Below are 20,753 nucleotides of genomic sequence, written 5' to 3'. Positions count from 1 at the left end.
CTGCTTTTCCTGCTTCCTAAAAGCTCTGATATTACAGGTGTGTGCTCAACTTTCGCATGGGTTCAAAATCAGGTCTTCACCCTTTGCAGGGCAGATGAGAATCAAAAGCCTTGGAAGCTGTGAGGAAGGCATCTTCCTGTCACCCTACAGGTAGTAATAAGCTTCTTTATTATGTCTCATGAGCAGTGTTGGGGTGCAGGAATCACTCCACAAACCAAACAGCCATTTCAGTCAAGCAGGGACAGTTTATGGAACATATATCCTGGGACTGATTGGTCAGGGACACATGTCACACAGGGGAGTAGAGACTGCAACCCTATTTCCAAGGACTGTAGTATGAAAGGCAAAACCACAGAAGCTCTTAGCAACTAAGAGCTCATACACAGGTGCCGAAAGTCTTCCCAGGCAGTTGGGTGGTTGGTTCGGGTCCAAGGTTATTGTTACTAGCATACAAAGCAATTCTAACTGACCTTAACTATGATTGGCCCTAAAGGAGGGCACAGGTTAGGGTAATTTCCAGGAACAACAGACCACACAACTTAGTGCGATATGCAGTTAATGATTAGCTGGGCATGAGAAAGGTCCTCTGTAATAATGTAAGATGGCTGGCGACAGGTATTAAAGTGGATAGAGTAATGTCAGAAAGGCAGCAGCCACCTCCGTCTTAAAGAGAAGATTACACACACACACACACACACACACACACACGCGTGTGTGTGTGTGTATAATTAATATATATATATGTATCTGTAGTATATTCTTAAACCCATAGTTGAAATGCAAAAGGGACCCATGGAAGGTAGACATAAGGATTTTAAAGCAGGAGGCACAGCAAACCTTCAAACAGAGAACTAAGGACAGCAAACCATCCTACAGGCTTTGATTTCTAAAAGCCTAAAGGCTCCCCATAGCCAACCTAAGCCAGAGCCTTGGAGTCCTTCCCAACCATGCAAGGACAGGTCCTATTGTGACCTCATGAGGAGCGAGTGTGAGGCGGTCCAGCCAACAGATGTTAAGCTGTAGCCAGGCCTGGATTTCCTTGAGTGTGTTTAGAGGAGTGGTGGAGTGGAGACTTTGGTGATTTTGGTGGATCTAGTGAGCAGTGTGTGGATTTTGCATTTGATTGATTTGTGTGTAGCTTGTGTATGAGTGTCTAGGTCAGTGTTTGTGTGGACAGTTGCTTTTGTGTGTGTGTGTGTGTGTGTGTGTGTGTGTGTGTGTGTGTGTGTGTGTGTGTGTTGGTATACTTGGTGGTGACTGTGAGTGCATCTGTGAGTGTGGGTGTGTGGGTGTGCCCAACTGTGTGTGAGTGTCTGTTGTGCCCTGTTGGTGCACTAGTTGTAGGTGTGAGAACACCTGTGTGAGGAAAAGTTTTGAGGCCGGCAGTCAGCTTGGCCATTGTTTCTAAGGTAAGCATATTTTGGTTTAAGTTTATTTGTTTATTCACTTTACATCCCAATCATAGCCTCTCCCTCTCTCCTCTCCTCCTACTCCCGGCTCACATGCCCCTCTTCCTATAATTCCCTTCCCTTCTCAGAGAAGTGGGCAACCCCTTGGGTATCACTCTGCCCTGAAACATCAATTCCTAGCAGGACTTAGTTTATCCTCACCCAGAAAAAACAGCCCATGTAGGGGAAAGGGATCCGAAGGCAGGCAACAGAGTAAGAGACAAGCTCTGCTCCAATTGTTAGGAGCAGAAGACATATTAAGTCCTGTGTGCAAGTCATAGAATATAATTAACAATGCTCTGTCCCATGGGCTGGGTCTCAAGTTGGGCCGATCTTTAGTTGGACTTTCCTTCAATCTCTGCTCCACCTTTATCCCTAAACATCTTATAAGTAAGACAAGTTTTGGGTTGAAGGTTTTGTGGGTTGGTTAGTGTCCCCCTTCCCCTAGTGAAAATCCTTTCTACCTACAGGACATGGGTATGTCAGTCTCTCCAACCCCAGCTGCTAGTAGGCTCAGCTAGCATCACTCTAAGAGACTCCCTGGAGCCTCCCACCCCCAGTCTCCTTCATGCCAGAGATGCATTGCCCAAACCCAGCCTTCTCCTTTCTCCTTCCTCTGTGCCCTGCCCTGTTCTTGTCCCCAATCCTCTCCCCATCAGTTCCCTCCCTCCACTCAACTTTTTGAATTTCCCTTTTGAATGAGATTCAAGTATCCTGCCTTGAGTCATCGTTATTTAGCTTTGTTGGGTCTGTTGATTATAGCATGGTTATCCTGCACTTTGTAGCTAATATCCATTTATAAGTGTATACATACTAGGTTTGTCCTTCTGGGTCTGGGTTACATCACTCCGGATGACATGTTCAGTTTCTAATCATTGGCATTCAAGTTTCACAGTGTCCTCCTTTTAATAGCTGAGTAATATTCCATTGTGTAAATGAACCACATTTTCTTATCCATTCTTCATTGAGGGACATCTGGGTTGTTTCAAGTTTCTGGCTGTTATGAATAAGGCTGTTATGAATACAGTTGAGGAAGTTGCCTGTGGTATGGTGAAACATCTTTTGGGTATATGCCTGGGAGTGGTATAGGTGGGTCTAGTTAGAACTATTCCCGATTTTCTAAGAAACGGCCAAATTGATTTCCAGAGTGGTTGTGCACGTTGGTACTCCCAGCAACAATGGAAGAGTGTTCTTCTTGCTCCATATCCTCAACAGCATGTGATGTCACTTGAGTTTTAGATCTTACACATTCTGATGGGTGTAAAATGGAATTTCAGAGTCATTTTGATTTGTATTTCGTTGATGACTAAGTACGTTGAACTTTTCTTTAAGTGCTTCTCAGCCTTTAGAGATTCCTCACTTGACAATTCTCTGGCTCTGTGCCCCTTTTCAATTGGGTTGTTTGCATTCACAATGTCTAGCTTCTTGGCTCCTTTATGTATTTTGGATATTAGCCCTCTGTCAGATGTAGGATCATGCAGATCTTTCCACACTCTTTAGGCTGTTGTTTTGTCCTAAAGACAGTGTCCTCTGCACTTCAGAAGATTTCAGTTTCATGAGGTCCCATTGTTGATCTTAGTATCTGAGCCATTGGTGTTGTGTTCAGGAAGTTGTCTCCTGAACCAATGAGTTCTCAATACTATTTGTATTACATTTACTGTGTCTGATTTTATGTTGAGGTCTTTGATCTACTTCATAATCCAAAATTAAAATTATACAGTTGACAGTTTTTATATTAGTTTTAAAGATCAGAACATTTTCCCTTGAGTTTTGCTAGTTAACTACTGAACTATCTCCCTAGCCTGGGGATATTGGAGGGTTTGGGTTTGGACTTGGGTTTGGGATTTTTCTTTGTTTATTTTCCTAAGGTTAGGTTTTCTGCTTAGCCCTGAGTACCCTGGAACTTTCTCTATAGACCAGGCAGGCCTCAAACTCAGAGATCTTCCTGCCTCTGCCTCCTGAGTGCTGTGAGGAAAGGTATGGACCATCACGACCCAGGGATTATTTGAGTTTTAACCTTTTATGCTTCTGATTTTATTTTCTGGTTTTCTTTGCTTGGATTGTTTTTGGCTTTCAGAGTTGTTGAGGTTTTTTTTTACTTCTTTTGTTTTTCTTATGTTTACAATTTGGAGAATTTTGTGCTAGTGTTGGTTTCAATCTTGTATCTGTTGAGACCTGTTTTGTGACTAATTATATGGTCAGTTAGGGGGAAGGTAACTTGAGGTACTGAGAAGAAGGTATATTCTTTTGTTTTACGATGAAATATTCTATAAATATCTGTTAAATCCATTTGGTTCCTAAACTTCTGTCAGACTAGCTATGTCTCTGTTTAGTTTCTGTTTCCATGATCTGTCCATTGATGAGAGTGGGGTGTTGAAGTCTCCCATGATTATTGTGTGAGGTGCAATGTGTGCTTTGAGCTTGACTAAGTATACTTTTATGAATGTAGGTGCCCTTGCATTTGAAGCAGAGATATTCAGGATTGAGAGTTCATCTTGGTGGATTTTTCCATTGATGAATATGAAAGTTTTTTGATAACTTTTGGTTGAAAGTCAATTTTGTTAGACGTTAGAATGGCGACTCCAGCTTGTTCCTTGGGACCATCTGCTTGGAAAATTGTTTTCCAGACTTTTACTCTGAGGTAGAGGCTGTCTTTGACACTGAGGTATGTTTCCTCTATGCAGCAAAATTCTGGGTAGTCTTTTACATGTCCAGTCTGTTGGACTATGTCTTTTTATTGGGGAATTGAGTCCATTGCTGGTACGAGATATTAAGGAATAGTGATTGCTGTCCCCTGTTGCTTTCGTTGCTAGAGGTGGAATTATGTTTGTGTGGCTCTCTTTTGTGTGTGTTGCAAGGGGATTACGTTCTTCCTTTTTCTAAGGGGTCGTTTCGCTCCTTGTGTTGGAGTTTTCCATCTGTTATCCTTTTTAGGGATGGATTTGTGGAAAGATATTGTGTAAATTTGGTTTTGCCATGTAATATCTTCTTTTCTCCAGCTATCGTAGTTGAGAAGTTTGCTGGATACAGTAACCTGGTCTGGCATTTGTGTTCTCTTAGGGTCTGTTTGACATCTGCCCAGGATCTTCTGGCTTTCAAGGTCTCTGGTGAGGAGTCTGCGGCAATTCTGATAGGTCTGCCTTTATATGTTACGTGACCTTTTACCCTTACTGCTTTTAATATTCTGTCTTTGTTTTGTGCATTTGGTGTTTCTTTTGTGGTCCAATCTATTTGGAGTTCTCTAGGCTTCCTGGATGTTTATGGGCATCTTTTATTTTAGGTTAGGGGAGTTACCTTCAATAATTTTTTGAAGATATTTACTGGCCCTTTAAGTTGGAATCTTTCTCTCTTCCATCTCTATTATCCTTAGGTTGCTGCAATTTTCAATTGCCAACTGGTTGTCTCTGGTGTTATCTGGTCTTGCTGACGATAACAGTGGCTTGACCCTCCTGTAAGCCTGTGTATCAGCAATCCTGGAGACTGGCTTTCACACGGTCATTTCTGGGTACAGAGAGCTTTGGGACTGGCTCAGCTCTGGTTGGAGGCAGGAATTGAAAGGGTTCTATCCCAGACTGCTCCTGGGTTGGTGTGTCCTGAGGGCTTCAGGCAGGACCCTTGGAGCAGAACTGATGGTCTTAGAACTGCTCTCTAGTGTGTCTTCGCCCCTTGTGAATGGCTTTCAATTCTTGCACAGGGAGAGACTGCCTGACTGCTCCTAGGATCCTGGGTGCACAGGACTCTAGGCAGGTTCCTCTTCTGCCAGGAACGTGAGCAGAATTGGTGGCCTCCCCCATGCTCCCAGAATTCTCCTCACTTCTGAGAGTCCAGCTGTCTCCCCCATGGGATTTGGGTACCTCTCATAGGACTCTTTATGCATGGGAGTTTTGGTTATTGCTGTTTTTACTCTAACTGGGGATTTGAGTTTGTGATTATTTGTGGTTTTTAAATCTTATATAAATTCTTGGAGAATTTCGTACTTCCATTGAATGTATTTGGATCCTCTTCACTCCCTGCATCCTTCACCAACTCCTCCCATATCCATCTTCACAGTCACTTGCCACAACCCACAAATTCATGGTTTTTTTAATAACCTGGTGTCCTGTGTTCCTGAGTGTGGGGAATGACTCTCTTCCCTATGTGTCGTCAACTGTCAATGTTCCCCCTCTGGGTTAGTCATGCAGGACTGCTTGATTTTGTGGAGATCTGATGCAGGCAGTCACAGCTGTTGGGAGTTTATGAATGAGGTGGTCTTGTGTTGAGAAGATATTTTGATATGTCTCTTCCCAACCCCAGGATCTTACAATTTCTCTGCCCTTGTTTTCCATTATAATCCCTGAGCCATGGAGGGAGGGAGGGAGGGAATGTGGACACACCCCCCACACCTGTTTCGCCTGAGTACTTTGTCAACAGGTATTCTCCAGTCTTTTAGCAGCTATGAGTTTCTGTGCTATTGCACCAAGAACTTTCTCTGAGATATGAGAGTTGTACTATTAAATCTGAAGACTTCTTGCAAGGATGTGCATATGAGTAAGAACATGCTGTGTTTGTTATTTTGAGTCTGGGTGAGCTCACTTAGTGTAACCTTGTCTAGCTCCAAGCATTTAGTTGGAAACTTGATAATTTCAGTTTCTTTTACATCTGAATTACATTCCACTGTGTGTAGGTACCACACTCGCATTAGTCATTCATCAGCTGGATGGATACCTAGGCTGTCTACATTCCCTGCACCGTGAACAAATGAAACAGTAGTGAACATGGATGAACAAGTGTCTTTGCAGCAGGAAATATTGTTCCTTGAGTATATCCCAGGAATGGCGTAGCTGTATCAGGTGGCACACCTATTTCTAGTTTTCTGAGGAACCCCCACACTCTACAGTGGCCACCTCAGTTTATATCCTCCCACGGACACTGTGCATGAGGGTCTCCATCCCCCACATCCACCCCAGCATTGTTGCCTTTGCCATTCTGATTAGAATAAGATGAAGTCTCAAACTAGTTTTAGTTTTCATCTCCCTAATGGCCCAAGATGGTGAACATATACATATATATTTCTTAGCCATACATTCCTTAGCCATGCATGACTTGTGAGAAAAACCCTTTGAAGACCCCTATCTCAATTAATCCCAATTATTCACTGGGACGTTCCCTTAGAGTTGTCTCTTTATTACTTTCTATATTCTAGGAGTTTTGATGAGTGCGTTCTATTTTGTTTTAATCTCTAGGTATTTAGCTTTTATGTAGTTTTGCTTGTTTGGAGGTTGATTTTGTTTCATTTCATTTTCTGTAGCTTGGGTTTTCTAACTGTTAATAGTTTTAATTCCTTTGATTGTTCGTATATTTCGTTGTACATTTTTTTTCTTACACGATCAGTGATGTTGATTCTTAGTGTGGCTGAGCTGTGCTCCTCCCTCCTAGTGACTAGTATGTAGTTTTTTACTTAGGATTTCCTTGGCTTTGTACGTTGTTTTACTTTTGAGGGTTTCTGTTGTTGTTTTGGTTGGTTTTAGTTTTCTGTTTTTCTTATTTTTCACTATTTTACTTTCCATCTTAGCTCTCTTTCTTCCCTTTATTTCTTTTTCCTTCCTCTTAGGTAGCATTTATACTCTGTTACCTCCAATGAGCTTCCGGAGCAAACGGGAGTCAGAAAGGCTCCGATCTCAGGGCAGCTCTTGCACAGAGAGTTTCTGCTCTCAATATTTGGTTTTGAATACCATCGGCCATGGTTTCCACGCGGCCGTGAAGTTGGCCGTGCACCGCCTCACAGGTACCCCCGTGGCTGTCAAAATGCTCCTCAAGAGACAACAGTGGTGCCAGCAGGTCACATCTGAGGTAGAAATCATGATGAGGATCAACCACCCAAATATTGTATCTCTCATACAAGTCATTGACACTGAAAAGATAACATACCTCATCATGGAGTTGGCCAAGGGGAACCAGCTTTATTCTCGCATCAAAGAGGCTGGCCATCTGCAGGAGGATGAAGCACGGGGCATATTCAGACAATTATTAAGTGCTGTGGGATACTGCCATGAAGAAGGCATTATACACCGGGACCTTAAACCCGATAACATACTAGTCGATACCAAGGGAAGAATTAAAATCGTTGATTTTGGCTCTGCCACTCAAGTGCGGCCTGGGCAAAAGTTGAGAACGCACTATGGGACTTATGCATTTTCTGCTCCTGAGCTGTTCCTCGGGAAATTTTATGAGGGCCCCAAGGTCGACGTGTGGGCCCTAGGAGTAATTCTTTATTATATGACAGTTGGAAAACTCCCATTTGAGGCTGTCGGGCTACCACTACTCCGAAGGCAGGTTGTGTTAGGGACTTATGCTGAACCACTTGGCCTGTCAGAAGAGCTACAAGACCTGCTGAGTCTTTTAATGAAAGTGAATTCCCAGCAGAGGCCCACAATTCCTGACCTTTTGACTCATCCCTGGCTTAAGATAGACTCAGAGGGGTTCCCACAACCTTGTAAGGAACTCATCCCCCTCAGGCCAGACCCAGCCATTCTTAGAGCAATGCAGGACATTGGATTTGAAGCCCAAGAGGTTAAAGACTCCCTCGATCAGAAGAAATTCAACCAAAGTATGGCTTGTTACTACTTTTTGGAAAAGCAGGCTCTTCAAGAGTGTGACATCCCAACCCGGCCTCATCCATGCATGACCCCATTCCCGACCCTTGATTACCCTGCTACTTCAGTGCGAGGGCTCAGAAGGCGAGGAAGCGAGCCCAGATGGCTCGGGTCATCCTCTGATAGTCAAGGTTCTGACCTCGGCCAGACAGCTAGTCATGGATTAGTCAAGAGGGCCAGTTGGCCTGGCAGTCTTCTCTGCAGGCCACATCAGATAACACCCACAGTGGAGCTAACCCACAGAATTTCTATTAGTGACCCCTGCTTTTATTCAGTGCAGAGCAAAGGCAAGAAGACCATCAACACTAAAAGCACAGAAGACAAATCCAGTGCCTCAGCAGAGGTTAAGCCTGTCGCAAGCAGGCCCTGGCCCAAAAGATTTAGGGGGTGGGTCAAGAACATCCGAAATGGCCTGATGAACCTGTGTTGCTGCATTCCGTCCAGAAAAAAACCTCCCCTGGGGCACAACAGAGTTGTTCCCCAGAAATGAAGAACATAGAAGGAATCCAGAGAGCAAGCATCCAACACTGCCCAGGTACATTGCTGTATTTGTATCTATTTTGCTCATGTCTGAGTCAACTGGCAGGTTATCATAGTGTGTATGTCTATGGGATGATGCACGGGGAAGCTAGGTCTAAAACACCGTGGGACGATGGTTAAGTCTAAGCTACCAGCACATCTGTCATTGCCGACAGTAACTCCCATGTTTATCCTGCTCATGGGAATACTAAAATACATTCAACTAGAAAGAGACAGCAGGATACTGACCAATGTAGGAGGATAAAGTTGGAGAAGGAAGAGAAGGAGATGCTGAGGGAGGAGAGGGTGGTATGGGGTGGAGGCTAGGAGATGAGGGGAAGAGGTTCAGAGAAGCTTGGAGAGCAGTTTGGAACAGGGTGACCACAGCTGGAGAGATGCCCTGTCCAGCAGAGGTCCCAGAGTCCCTCTCACATGTGTCATTGCCTTTTAGAAGATCACTAGAGGATGCCGGATGCTGCATCTCTGCAGTCCCAGTGTTGAAGAGGACCCACGTGTGGACACGGACCTGCAGAAGGGAGCGCTGTGAGAGCTGTCACGTTCCAGGTCAGCTGTCGAAGGATGAAAGCAAATGAAGAGATGCCAGGTGGCAAGAGAGCACCTCAAAGGCATCACTCTTCCTGGTGGAGGTTGAAAACCAGTCCAAAGCTGGTAAAGACCAGAGCCCTTTTGCCGACCAGGGTCACATCACACACCTCCTCTTGGCACAAGTTCTCGCCTCACTCTTAGTGGAGGATATACGGCTTCTTGATGTGTTTATCTGACTCTGAGAATAAAATAGCTGTTTGTGAAAGATGACCTCGTAGATTTTTCTGCATCTTCTTCACATAGGAAAATTGGCCCTGTGGCATTCCAAGGCCCCAGGAAGAATAACTTCGTGCCTCAAACCATCAAATTAAAAGTGCCTTGGAAGGGACCAAGCTCTAATGTACCTGAATGGGGAAAGTGTAGGAAGTGTAGAAGCTCAAATCTAAGGACAGCATCATATTCTACATGCTTTGATTTCTAAAAGCCTAATGGCAGTCTTTATAGCCCACCTGAGCTGGGTCAGGATAGGTCCTGCTATTAACTCATGAGGAGTGACTGTGAGGCAGTCCAGTCAACAGATGTAAACTGCGGCTAGGCCTGGATCTTTGAATGAGTTGAGAAGAGTCGTAGAGTGGAGACCTCGGTGATTTTGTTGTATCTAGCGAGCAGTGTATGGATTTTGCTTTTGATTGGTTTGTGTGTGAGCTTCTGTATGTGTGTTTAGATCAGTGTGTGTTTGGGAGGAGGGTGGCTTGTGTATGTGGGGGGGGCACGCATGTGTGTATATGTGTGTGTGTTTTCTTTTACCTTTACTTGAATGTGTGAGTACCTGTTTGTGTGTGTATACATGTGTGTATGTGTGTTTCTGTAGGTATTCCTGTGGATGACTGTGAGTACATCTGTGTGTGTGTGTGTGTGTGTGTGTGTGTGTGTGTGTGTGTGTGTGAGTGTCTGTGCCTTGTATGTCTACTAGTTGTTGGTGTGAGAACACCTGTGTGAGGAAAAGTGTTAAGGCCATCAGTCACCTTGGCCATTGTTTCTAAGGTAAGCGTCTCCCTTATGTTTTTCAAGTTTATTTATTTGTTTATTCACTTTACATCCAAATCATAGTCTCTCCCTCTCTCCTCTTCTCCTAGACCCACCTCACATGCCTCTCTTTCCCTAAGTCCCTTCTTTTCTCAGAAAAGGAGAGCCCAGCTTCTTGGGTATCACCCTGCCCTGGGGCATCTAGTCCTACCAGGAATAAGCATATCCTCACCCACAGAAAATGCTGCCCATCTAGGGGAAAGGGATCAAAGGCAGGCAACATTGCAAGCGAGCCTCTGCTCTAAATGTTGAGAAACCTACCTGAAGAGGAGCTGCACATCTGCTACAAATATGTAGGAGGCCTAGGTTTAGCCCCCGCATGCTGTTTGGTCGGTGGTTCAATCTCTGTGAGCCCTCATGCGCCCAAGTTGGTTGACTCTGTGGTTCTTCTTGTGGTGTCCTTGTCCCTCTGACTTTCTCAATTCTAGTTCGTTTTTCCACAAGACTCCTCAAGCTCCCCCTAACATTTTTTTTCTTTTTTTTCAGAGCTGGGGACTGAACCCAGGGCCTTGCACTTGCTAGGCAAGCGCTCTACCACTGAACTAAATCCCCAACTCTCCCCCTAACATTTACCTCTAGGTCTCTACATCTGTTACCATCAGGTGCTGGAGGAAGCCTGGCAGAAGACAGTTACATCAGGTCCTGTCTGCAATTCCTAGACTATCTTTAATAGTGCTCTCTCCCATGGGGTGCATCTCAAGGTCACTGCTTGGACTTTCCCTCAATCTCTGCTCCATCTTTATCCCTGAACATCTTGCACTTGGGACAAATTTGGGGTTAAAGCTTTTATGGATTGGTTACTGTCTCCCTCCCATACTGGAAATCCTGCCTGCCTACAGAAGTCCACTTCAGTCTCTCCAACCCCAACTGCTAGTAGTCTCATCACTCTCGTAGACTCCCTTGAGCTTTCTGAAAGAAAGAAAGAAAGAAAGAAAGAAAGAAAGAAAGAAAGAAAGAAAGAAAGAAAGGAGGAAAAGGAAAAAGCACACAGAAAGAGGGGGAGGTGGAAGAGTGGAAGGACAGGGATAGGGAGAGGGAGAGAGAGGGGCAGAGAGAGAGAGAGACAGAGAGATACAGAGAGAGACACAGAGGGAGAGAGAGACAGAGAGACAGAGAGAGACAGAGACAGAGACAGAAACAGAGAGAGAGACAGAGTAGATGGATAGATGCTGCTGTAGTGAACTTAATCCCTTTAAAGTAGGCCTTCTTCTGGAGATAGTAACACCAGTCAGCCTGCTTGGAGTTTTGCCTTTCAGTGTCTTACAGCTTGTTACCCAGCAACTAACTATAAATAAGAACCACAGGGCAGGGAACTCAAACCTGTGAGGCCTGCCCTTAATTCTAACAACTCCCACGCCTGAGCCTAGCACAACTTGTCTCCTCGAGGCTCAGCGTAGCTATCTGTGACATAGCTGGTTCTTTTCCAGTGATGATGTCTTGTCTTGACACCAGTGCCTCCATCCTCTGTGTAAGGACTGTGCATGCCCCTTACCACTCGACTTTACCCTCCCAGCAGCACCCTGTTCCAGTTGTACTTTTGTTGTGATGAAATACCCTGAGAAAAGCTACATGCCTTTGGGATGAAGAAGAATGCTTACTGCTGCATAGAGCACTTGCTATGTTCCTATTTAGCTGTCAGGGAGCCAACAGAGGACATCAGGAAGGACAGGCATCAGAAAGTGTTGCCCCTAAGCCTACTGCAAAAGCAGCCAGCCAAGTGGTATTCTTGTTGAGGTAATTATCCTTGTTTGAGTGGCATCCACCCCATAGCTCAGTGTCTACTGTGGTCACAGGAGCCCTGTTCTGACCTGCAGAGGCAGTTCCCACTCCAATTTCAAATACATCTGGCTTCTACCAAGAAGCATGGCTAAGAAATGAGTATTTATTTTACTCCGCTGGAACACTGGCTTCCTCTATCTCCTCCATGGGACTCGATTAACTTGATTTTAAAGAAAGACACGTTCTTCTTAGAAACCCTGCACAGCTTCCTTCCCAAAAATTCTCACAGGAAATACAAGTCCCGTGATGAAAAAGCTTTTGGATCTCAGCACTTGGGTCCCTCTTCTCGTTCCCTCTGAGTTACCAGCACAGAGACCAGCTAAGAGGTTCTATTTGAGGCATGTGGAGGCAGCAGGGCCAGTTCCTGCACGCCTAATGTTCCACCAGCCCCCTTGCACAGGTACACTTTACCGGACAGACCCTTGGCTGCTCTGGGCTTCCAGAGCTTGTCCTACAGTCCTGTCTGTCTGAGCATGAGATGAGGACAAGGGGACTGGGCCTCTCTGTCTGCAGGGCTGGCCTGGGGGCAAGTAAGATGCAAAAGCAAAAGGCCTGGGGTGAGATGGGAGTCATGTGAAATACTTACTCCTGGGCCCAAGGCGGTCAGGAAGTCCCAGCCTCTCCCTCCTTTATCTGGCGCTGGGTAATAGGGCCCACCTCAGGGCCAAGAAGGTCATGTGTCCTAATGGGGTCCTTACATGCTGGACCACTGTGTGCTGGTCATAGTCTGCCTCTAAGTGGCCTCTATAGGATTGGGCGCTGGGAGTTCCTGTCCCTTCTGTCAAATTTGTTACTCCTTCAGGTGCCTCACCGGCATGCTTCACTGTCACCAGTGACAAGGCAGAGCCCCCACTTCCGGTATCGCCTCTATGGATGCCCAAAGGCCTCCAAGTGGCTCTGCATCCTCAATCGCCTCCTCTGTCAGCCCAGTCTCTGCTCTCTCAGCACAGCTAGCAATGGTGAGACAACCATTGCACAGACCTAGGTGTCTAAAATGACTGAGGCCACGAGCATGGACAGACAGGGCCGTGGACGCAGGAACCCAGCACTGAGCCATGACAACGAACATTCTAAGAGCTCGGTAAGGACACTGTGCTCCTAAGGCCTTCAGTTTTTATAACAGGGCCTCTCCCTTTCTCACTCACAGCCCTCTGAGATCCAGCCTAATCCGGACAGACCCTGGAATTCTCTGGGAGACTGTTGGACTGGGTGTGGTGGGTTCCTCTGTGCAGAGCACTAGGTCCTCAACCCTGGACCCTTAGGTGGCTTCCTCCCAGGAAACCCCTCAGAGCCCCTCCTGACAGGCCCAGCTCTCATTCTTCTACATCAGCAGCTCTCAACCTGTAGGTCGTTCCCCTTTGGGGGTCAATTCACAAGGGTCACCTAAGACCATCAGAAAACACAGATATTTACATTAGGATTCATAACAGCAGGAAAATTACAGTTATGAAGTAGCACCAGAAATAGTTTTATGATTAGGGGGTCACCACAACTCAAGGAATGATATTAAAGGGTCGCAGCATTAGGAAGGTTGAGAACCACATTATTCACCATCTGAGTCACAGCCTATCTAGGCCAAGTATTCATCTGGGTGAGACAGCACTCTCAGAGATGACCTAGCAGACAGTGGTGGTCGTGTTTAGAGACTGTACTCTGGCAAGGAGGAGGACGCTTGGATTTCTGGGCCATTCTCAAGTTGTAATTGTACAGTTCAACAACCTTTGTAATAAAAATCTCAGGCAGGTAGAAACTGTCTTTGCTTGCATCAAGTGGCACAAGTTCCTCCGTTCTTCAGAAGTTTCAGGTCCCTTCCTCAGGGTCCCACCTGGCGACCTGCACTGGCAGGAAGACGGGGCAGACGATTCCCATCCTTTGAAAGGCACCTCAGCTGGAGAGTGCTATGTGCACAGGAGGCAAGGAAGATGGCAGTCTGGGGAGAACTGGTTGCCTTCTGTCCCGGCTGGACATTTTTCATTCAAGGTACAATGTAAGGCCCCATCATGTTGCTCTCTCCTATGTTTTCACAAAACGAATCAAGAGTTGGGAGCTTCTTATTGTTGATGCTGTTTGGCGAGGAACAGAAAGGATTCTCCTTTGCTCCTCTCAGAACTTAGGATTTTTAAATAAAAATTATTCTTTAAACATGTGTCCATTTTAATAATTCTTGACAGTTAAGAGACCTATACGATTTGGAAGTGTTGGCACATATGTTGAATGGTGCCTACCACCATGTTTAAAACAGTTTTTCAAAATCTTCCCTATCAGGGTCAGGAGAGATGACTCAGTAACAAAGAACCATTGCTGCTCTTGCAGAGGACCAAGGTTACCCAGCATGCATGGTGACTTACAGTCATCAGTAACTCTAGTCCCAGGATCCAGTGGCCTTTTCTGGCTTCCGTGGGTACTACATATACACATGTACATACACACACACACACACACACACACACACACACACACACACACACACACACTTGTACACAAATTTTTTAAAAATATTTACAAATATTTACAGAGTCCTTCGTCAGTTACCAATTCTTCTGCCATCTCTGCCTTTCCTTAGTCCCAATTATTTTGTTTCGCGCCCTGAGACACACCCAGTCCCTCACAGGCTGTAGCTCTTGGGAGAGTGGACCCTGAGCCTTGACTGAGCAGCACTTGGGAGCTGGCTCTGGACTCTAGAATAGAGGTGAGCCTGAGGGCAGGAGAGCTGACCCTGTGTGCTGCCAAAGGCAGCATTGGGTGGCCTATGGAGCAGCGCTGGAGAGCTCGCCCTGGGACTGTGGATAAGGGAGAGCCTGTGACTGACCGGTTCATCCATCCACAGCCACTTGGGATTGAGTTCCTTGGGTCAGCAGGAGGTTGGAATCACTGACTCCTGTCTTCATAGTCCCTGAGTTAGGTCACAACCTGAGCCAGGCTCCCTCGTGTGGTTAATGGTAAGGACCGGAGACAAGACTGTCTTCCATTGGTAATGAATGACTAGAACTCAGGAATTGCACTGGTAATGAATGACTCACCCTCAGTTCCACCCTCCTCACCATTTCATCCCCATATTCCCTGTTAGGAAGCTCCAGCAAATCTCATTTTAATGAAGTGTGTGGCTACACCATTCCTGGTTTCCCTTTTCCCTCCCCACATACCCTCCCTTCTCCTTTTTTTGTTTTTTTTTTTGTTTTTTTTTGACATGAGGTCCTTCAATGACATCCCTGGCTGTCCTGAAATTCATTACATAAGTCAGATTGGCCTTAAACTGGAAGAGATCCTCCTGCTTCTGTCTCCAATGTGCTGGGATTAAAAGTGTGCACCACTACCTCCCAGACCCATTTCAGTTTTCTTCATTAAGCAAAAGCAGCTTGTACAAAGCAAGCACAGATGCCCACTGAGACTAATCGTACCTAGAAATACATTGTTTCAAGTAACTTCTCCTTTTCCTGTGTATTGTGTGATACTAGAGAAAACTTCCTTCTCATAAACTTCAACACAAAAGGTTTTTTTTTTAAATAGCTTGTAAACTTCAAGTCATAAAAGATGCAATTAATTAGTTAATTTGGACACATAGATTTTCTGAAACATTTTATACAAAAGAAAAAATAGCATGTGTCAAAGTAAAGAGGAAAAAAATATCATGAGGGGTGGGGGTGGTTGAGTGATTCCACATAAAAAAGTAGTCTTCCCAGTATCTATGACCAAAAGTGGCCAAGAGGGAAAAAAGTGCTTCAATTACTCAATAGAAAATTAAAGGGGGTAAGAATGCATGGTTTACAGAAACATCACCAGTCCATAAACATCCAGAAATACCTGGGTGCACGCACAGTGCTGAGATGCCAATTAAAACACACAGATGGTTTTAATCAGCTGGATGGGTGAAGTCAAGTGCTGTACCACACGATGAGCCCTGTGCACCAGTTTGCACTCTGCTGGAGAACTCTGCGTGGATACACACCCAGGAAAGCAATCAACACCGCTTACATATTACACATATGTGCCCTCTTTGTCATTCCATGAGCTGGCCAATCTCTTAGAAGCAGCAGCACATGGGAGAGAGGACCCTGAACCTTGATTGTGTGGAGGTGAGCAGGGCCTGAGGAAATGAGTATAGAAATTCTGCCCCTGACTCCTGCCAATGGCAACACCGGGTGGCCTGGTCAGAGCACTAGACTGGCCATTTAGCCCCAGGGATTTGCCTGGCTCCATCTTCCCAGTCCCGGGATTGGAAGTGTGCACTACCATGCTTGGATCTTCTCTTCTCTTCTCTTCTCTTCTCTTCTCTTCTCTTCTCTTCTCTTCTCTTCTCTTCTCTTCTCTCTTCTCTTCTCTCTTCCTCCTCCTCCTCCCCCTCCCCCTCCCCCTCCCCCTCCCCCTCCCCCTCCCTCTCCCTCTCCCTCTACCTCTCTATCTTCATGGTTTATTTTGTAGCCACTGCTGTCCTGGAATGCCCTCTGTAGACCAGGCTGGCCTCAGGCTCACAGAGATCTGCCCGCCTCTGCCCATCGAGTGTTGGGATTAAAGGCAGCTCTAGCCCCACCCAGCTGTTTTGTTTTATTAATATGTGTATTAGAGAGTGAACTCAGGTCTTCAGACTTACAAGGTGAGTACTTTACTGAGTATGCTATTCATTTCCCCAGCTTGCTAAAATGAGCAATTGAATAGATATTTACTATATCATAAAATAAAAATAACTCCATCGCATGGCAATTACACTGTTAGAAATCGGTGGGAAGAGGGCACTGTTTTACATATGACAGTATGTTCATTGTTTGGCCTACGGAGACAGCTGGGTCCCAGTTTAGCTCCTGTCCACAGACAGCGATGTATTGTTTTCGTTGTCTGTAGAGAGAAAATATGGCCTTGCTTAGGATTGGAGATGGAAAAACAAGCCCCATGAGGACGTCGAGGATATGCTGGAATCAGATTTGAGAAGCTGAGTCTGGGCAGTTGACCATTTGTGAAATCATGGTATCCCTTGTACAATGGGGTTTAAAAGCAAAGGATTGGCAGCCATCCAAACATTCCTTAAAGGGGTCTGGCTGAATAAATTATACCTCATTTGTAGAAGGGGATTCTATGCAATCGTTAAGACAGCAGAGCAGCAGTGTGTGCACTGATGTGCACTTCTCTCCAAAGGAGTGGCTCTGCTGTGTGGGGATGAAGGGAGCCTCATTCAGTACAAGCAGAGCACCAGCGGGGCCTGCCGCCCTTTATGTCAGCACCGAGTTCCCTGTGGGACTCCCTGGTGTTGGCAGTTTGTACACACACTGTTCCTTATGAGTCCTTTGTTTCTGCTAATTTTATAATGTGTGGTGTGTGTGTGTGTGTGTGTGTGTGTGTGTGTTTGTGTGTGTTTGTGTGTGTTTGTGTGTGTTTGCGTGTGTGTCTGTGTGTCTGTGTGTGTCTGTGTATGTATGTGTGTGTGTCTGTGTATGTATGTGTGTGTGTCTGTGTGTGTGTACTCAGTCAAAGAATTACCTAATTAAGTGATATAAATTAAAAACTTAATCTACATTGTAGCTTCTTCTAAAAATGAAGCTCATAAGTACGTGGGAAAGCACCCAGCCCATTGAATGCACTCCACAATGGAGAACTCCTATAGTAACAAAGGCAATCACTAAGTCTAAATAGCAGAACAGCTCTAACTCTGTTCTTTAACTTTCCCTCCTCAGGGTTCCATATTGGAATGGGCCCCTACTTGTCTCTCTTGAGGTGATCCTAGGGTGGTCTGAAAAGCACTGTGTGGTCACATCCCTAAAGTATCTGGTAAGCTGCTATTATCAAGTGCTAACCAGTCTGTGTGTACTGTTTGCTATTCATAGTCAGAGCACTGTCTTTTCTTTTGCCCAGGGGTTTTGTCATCAACCTCCATTGGAGAAAGCCCTCTGCAGTCCCAGGACCTTCCCACCCACTTCCATCACTGCTGGGTCTCCTCCCCTCCCCTCCCCTGGGATGTCCAATTCTCACTGAGGATTCGCCTCTCTCTTGAGGTTTTCATACTTGTGAATGTCCCGTGGACACTCTCTTGTCCCAAGAGCACACTAGTGCTCAAGTCCTCATTCTGTGCTTCAGCTGCTCTTAGTTACTGAAGCTCTCAGATAACACAGATGCTTCCCACCACACACAACACCCACATTTACATTTAAGATTCCGTCTGTGAAGAAAAATGTCACACAGAGAGAAACTGAAGTTTACCTTATTCCACAGTTAAAACAAATGAAGCGGATTTAGTCTTCGCCAGCACACAGCTTAATATGCCAGGCTACTGTGTCCAGACTCCTGTGGGTCTTACTCAGCTGTGGGAATTCCACCGCATCCCCACCCCCACCCATCCTACTGATGCACCTTCTGTCTTCGAGTGTGTTCGCCCTCTGAAAGCCTGACGTGGGTTAAATTCATAAGGTCTTGGAATCTGACTGGCTGGTCCCTTAGTTTGTCTTGCCTGGTCCTATGTGTCGTTTGCTGAGATTTCTGGACTGTGCTAGCTGCATGCCTTGCTCTCTGCTGCTTGACTGTTACCTTTTTAAGGTAGATACAGAGATGGAAGACAGAAAGACACAGGAGTCCGACCTTCACCAGATGGGACTGTGTTTATTAGTGCACACAGAGAGGGGCAGCCTCTCTCCCGAGGAAGACTGAGGGGCCTGCCAGGGGGGAAACACTGACTATGAATCCTTACACGAGTCAGGTATGGGGCTTGGTACTAAGGAAATGCTGAAGCCATAACCCATGTCTCTCCTTCCTGAAACTGTTTGCCCACAGGTGACAGAAAGCCTCTACAGAGCTTCTTTTCTGTGCTGACCCATGAGGTTGAAAAAGTTGTCTGTAGTCCAGGAATCCGGCTGCTCTATTGTTGACTGTGGTTGCAATGTGACCAGATGAGCCTGCTCCTGCATCTGTGATTGTCCTGTAATAAGGAACGGTTACCTAGAACTGTGAGCAGGAATAAACCCACCCCACTCTGCTAAGGAGCTTCTGTCAGAGTGTTTATTCACAGAAAAGAAACAGAGACATGAAAGGAAGATGGAGACACATCGACGAGGGGGAGATCTGACCCAACGCAAACCCAGTAACTACTCCAACATCTGATTCCTTTCTTTTTCTTTCTTTCTTTTTCCTTTTTTCTTTTCTTTTATTTTTTTAGAGTTAAAGACAAATCTTTATTTTTTTTTCTTTTCTTTTTTTTTTTTTTTTTTTTCGGAGCTGGGGACAGAACCCAGGGCCTTGCGCTTGCTAGGCAAGTGCTCTACCACTGAGCTAAATCCCCAACCCCACAAATCTTTATTTTTAAACTCTCATCTACCAAATTAGTATTTCCTACCAACTCGGGGAGCAGAGACCTTCCTTCACAGGCTTCACGATCTATTGTTTAGTGGTTGTCTTTGTGGGGGCCTTGGCAGCAGCCATTGCTGTCTTCTTTGATGCCTGCTTAGCCTTTTTTGCTTCCTTGGCAGCTCTGATAGCCTGTTCTCGCTGAGCTTTCCTAACTTCTGGTTTCTGATTCCTCTTGGCCATTATATCAGCCAGAGAAGCACCCGTGATGGCCTGCTGGAATTTGACTGCAAGCGGGTTCCTTTCTTTTGAATTTCTTCCAACTGTCCTTCCTTGTGTTTTCTTCTGGACAGGACAGTCCAGTTAATTTGCCGAGGGTTCCTTTGGATAGGAATGCAGACTCACATTTGGCATTAAGAAACTTGAAATCCTTCCCATCGGTCCTGGCATAGCGCTGCCCGTGTCCAGAGTAGATCTTGTACCTGCTAAAACTGCATAGCTCTACCTTCATGGTGACAGATGTCCCTGATTCCTTTCAAACACACCCTCTCTGTGTGCTTTTTCTGATAATGATTTTAAAAAATGCATTCCTTTCTTGGTGTGATTTTAAGTTTAAAATAAACACTGTTGCAAAAAGCCACATAAATTTAGATATTTCTAGCAGAAAATTATCTTGATTTTGAAAGATGTGTTTGATTTACTTTCAATATGAAACCAGCATGAGACTTGATCCCACTGATTCCACAGCTGAGGACAGCATAGACTACATAGTGAGATGTGGTCTCAAAAATAAATAAATAAATAAATAAACAAATAAATAAATAAATATTAATTCACAGCTGCATGCTTTATTAATTGTTACCATTATGTTGCTTGAGACTTATTTTTTAAATACAGAGAACTGTGTTTTGACTCTTCCCTCTCTCTTTTTATTTCTTTCAACTTAATGGAAGATTTCCAATAAAAGATCAACGTGACTTCACATTGCTTTCATTTTCTTTTTACCGTTTCTCTGTTGTCTATTTTGTTCGGTTTCAACTTCTTTCTCTACTCATTAGGTATCAAGAAACTCACAGTAATTGGCCCTGTATTGGAACAAGGCAGAGAATGGATGGGTGGATAGACCGTGTGAAGAAGGGAGGGACTGAGTAATAAATGCTTGGATAGAGGATGAATGGATCACTGGATGGACTGGTGCGTGAGTTGGTGTATGAATGAATGGTGGATAATGATACATTGATGGATGGATGGATGGATGGATGGATGGCAGATGGATGGATGGATGATGGATGGATGATAGATGCATGGATGTGTGATGGAGAGATGGATGATGGATGGATTGATGATGAATGGAAGGGTAGTGGATGGAGAGGTGGATAGATGAATGGTCAGGGAGTGTAATGGTTACTACTGTTTGCTAACTGCATGGGATATAGAATCACTTAGGAAAGAACATTCTGGAAATATCTGTAAGGAGTTT

At 45.1% G+C, this 20,753-nt stretch overlaps 1 protein-coding gene and 1 pseudogene across 2 annotated transcripts; one reads left to right on the top strand and one right to left on the bottom strand.

Moving 5' to 3' along the window:
• The first annotated feature begins 736 nt into the window (after positions 1 to 736).
• On the top strand, positions 737 to 9,415 carry LOC120093081 (uncharacterized). 2 transcript variants are annotated; one of them, XM_063280819.1, is made up of 3 exons: positions 737 to 1,409; positions 7,039 to 8,615; positions 9,051 to 9,415. In XM_063280819.1, the coding sequence occupies exon 2, from the start codon at positions 7,065 to 7,067 to the stop codon at positions 8,568 to 8,570; it is 1,506 nt and encodes a 501-aa protein (XP_063136889.1). In that variant the 5' UTR covers positions 737 to 1,409; positions 7,039 to 7,064; the 3' UTR covers positions 8,571 to 8,615; positions 9,051 to 9,415. The 2 variants fall into 2 exon arrangements, with proteins under 2 accessions (XP_063136889.1, XP_063136890.1); XM_063280820.1 differs by lacking the exon at positions 737 to 1,409 and having other exon boundaries at positions 1,791 to 8,615.
• A 9,878-nt stretch (positions 9,416 to 19,293) lies between these two features.
• On the bottom strand, positions 19,294 to 19,790 carry LOC134484864 (large ribosomal subunit protein eL24-like; annotated as a pseudogene).
• Between the last annotated feature and the right edge of the window lie 963 nt (positions 19,791 to 20,753).

This window comes from Rattus norvegicus, chromosome 1, assembly GCF_036323735.1.
Source record: "Rattus norvegicus strain BN/NHsdMcwi chromosome 1, GRCr8, whole genome shotgun sequence".
In the NCBI taxonomy this organism is placed as follows: domain Eukaryota; kingdom Metazoa; phylum Chordata; class Mammalia; order Rodentia; family Muridae; genus Rattus; species Rattus norvegicus.
The sequence above is the reverse complement of the archived record's forward strand: the minus strand, read 5'-3'. Positions and strand labels throughout refer to the sequence as shown.